Genomic DNA, 2,500 nt, shown 5'->3' with positions numbered 1-2,500 from the left:
TTCTCTTAACTGGGTGCTTGACTTTGTCAAAGAATTAACTAAAATCTCAAAAATAAATGAATAAAGAAGCACTCACCAGATTTCAAATGATTGATTCATTTATTATTTTTGTGATTTGAGTCCTTTTTTACAGTAAGTAATGCTAAACTCTCTTTCTCCTCCTGTCGTTCACAGTCTGTTCCCAGTTCTCGAGAGGGGTCTACGCCATTTTCGGCTTCTACGACAAGAAGTCGGTGAACACGATAACGTCGTTCTGCGGCACGCTGCACGTGTCCTTCATCACCCCGAGTTTCCCCCTGGACGGCACCCAGCAGTTCATCATCCAGATGAGGCCCGACATCAAGGGACCCCTCCTCAGCCTCGTGGAGTACTACAAGTGGCAGAAGTTCGCATACCTCTACGACAGTGACAGAGGTACAGTGTTAAAAAAAACAACCATGGCTACATTTCCCATTTCCTATTTCCCTACTTTAATGTTTTTGTTCAGCCAGGTCGAGTACTGCAAGTGGCAGAAGTTCGCATACCTCTACGACAGTGACAGAGCTACAGTGCTAAAAACCAACCATGGCTGCATTTCCCAAAAACTCTTCAGTAGTACTTAAGCTTAAAGACTTAAACATGAGGTCTGACATCGTCACCAAAATGTTTATATATATGCACTGTTTTACCTCACACATACGGCAGCATTTTATTTGCATGTGCAAGAAAAAAAAATTGCATCTAGGCCTATAAAAATGTATGCATAGTCTTTTAGTGATACATAGGGGCCCTATTTAAATATTTTTGTTCAGCCTGGTCGAGTACTACAAGTGGCAGAAGTTTTCTTACCTCTATAACAGTGACAGAGGTAGAGTGCTAAAAACATTAAAGCAAACCTAAGTAAAACACGAAGACATAGCCATTACAATTCTGGTGACAGTAAGGCGATAACATAGGCTCAGATTTCCAGGAAGCATTCCTACTATTGGAAGATGAAGCATCTTTTGGTAGAAGGTTTGTTGATTCTTACAATTGGGAGATGTTTGCTTACCTCTATGACAGTGGCAGAGGTAGAGTGATTACCACCAACCATTTTACTTATTAATTATCCCTTTTTATTTTTTATTAATAAAATTAATATTAATATTAATTTTTATTTTATTAATTATCCCTTCAAGTTTCCCCAAAACCATATCCTCCGAGCAAGTTAACTTTGTGCGACAAAAACAGTGTTAGAGCAGTATACCTGTTTTTCCATCATATATGTCACACTAACTTCTTGATGCTCATCACATTAAAGCAAATCATCTTGTTGCTGGAAAAAATGCTGTTGTTAGCCACCATACCCTCACTTATTTTCTTCCTCCAGCAGTTGCTATGGTAACCTATTTTGCCAACATTAGGCCTAGTTGGTTAGCTCTGTTTAGTTTGGTTGAGTAGCCTGTAGTCTTTTGATAGTTGCTATGGTAACCTTGTGGAGACATTGCCAAGCAACACTGAAGTAGCCTACATTTAAAGTGGAAATGAAGCAGTGACCTAATATAGGGGTCTATAACACCAGTAAGATAAGCCAGCAAATATATATTTTTTTGAAGTCTGAAATTTAAGCCGTTAATAAAAAAATAAAGCACAAACACGTAACGTTTCTGTTAACGTTTCCAGCCAACAGCGGGTGACGTCACGCGAATGGTAGTGTCCTATTCCTAATGCTGTTATGATAGTAGTGAATTAAACATTTGGGACTTGCGTGGCTGATTATGAGCTTATTTGCTTAACCCAAATGAAGCAAGAATACGTGTTTGGGTGGGACAGAACAAATATGAGGCATGAAGGCAGACAAGACATCCCATCACATGAACCACAGGTAAACAAGCAGCTTTTTTTTTGCTAAGGTGACAAGTCGCTAACAAATTTTGGTATGAGCCAATGATCACTATTCATAATCGTGCGATGTACCTTCATCTTCCGATGATTTCGCCAACATTTTCCAAGCACCTGAATTAGGCTACTTTGACATCTCCGTGCCCACGTTTATCGGTGTTATCCAGTCAACAATAATCCAAGGCAACAACGCTATTCCAGCCAATTTGAGGATGCATCCGCTACTTCAATAACATAATAGTTTACTACAATAGATGCAGCTACTTTAAGCATGCCATAACTTAATGTAGGCCATGATAGTTTAACGTGTCATTTCCCGTGGCATCAACTTCAAATCCCCAAAGCTCCTCCGAGAGCGAGACGAGAGAGGGGATGGGATAGCCACACACACAGGCTGCGTCCCTTCCCTTCACAAAGCTTTCCAAACTTCCGCCAATTTTGCAAGTTATTTTCTATTACTGAATTGAACCACATAGCCAACTTAAAGACATGGGCTTTCAGATTAGCGTCCAACAATGCAGGAAAAAGACGTTATTGGTGACGGTCTGTCACTACAAACCTATGAGATCGAGCAGCCCCAGTCCTGACTCCTGTCCTATGGTGGATGCAATGGGTGGATGGCTGCAGCTATTCCACCATG

The 2,500-nt window shown here is 40.5% G+C and overlaps 1 protein-coding gene across 2 annotated transcripts in view; it reads left to right on the top strand.

Moving 5' to 3' along the window:
- Positions 1-2,500, top strand: part of LOC134439124 (glutamate receptor 2-like) — a 101,177-nt gene that overhangs the window by 46,856 nt on the left and 51,821 nt on the right. For both annotated transcript variants that reach the window (XM_063188974.1, XM_063188973.1), the window contains exon 3: positions 175-414. In XM_063188974.1, the coding sequence (XP_063045044.1) occupies positions 175-414 (240 nt within the window). The remainder of the gene's footprint in view (positions 1-174; positions 415-2,500) is intronic.

This window comes from Engraulis encrasicolus, chromosome 22 (assembly GCF_034702125.1).
Source record: "Engraulis encrasicolus isolate BLACKSEA-1 chromosome 22, IST_EnEncr_1.0, whole genome shotgun sequence".
NCBI lineage: Eukaryota > Metazoa > Chordata > Actinopteri > Clupeiformes > Engraulidae > Engraulis > Engraulis encrasicolus.
This window is presented reverse-complemented; position numbering and strand designations above follow the sequence as displayed.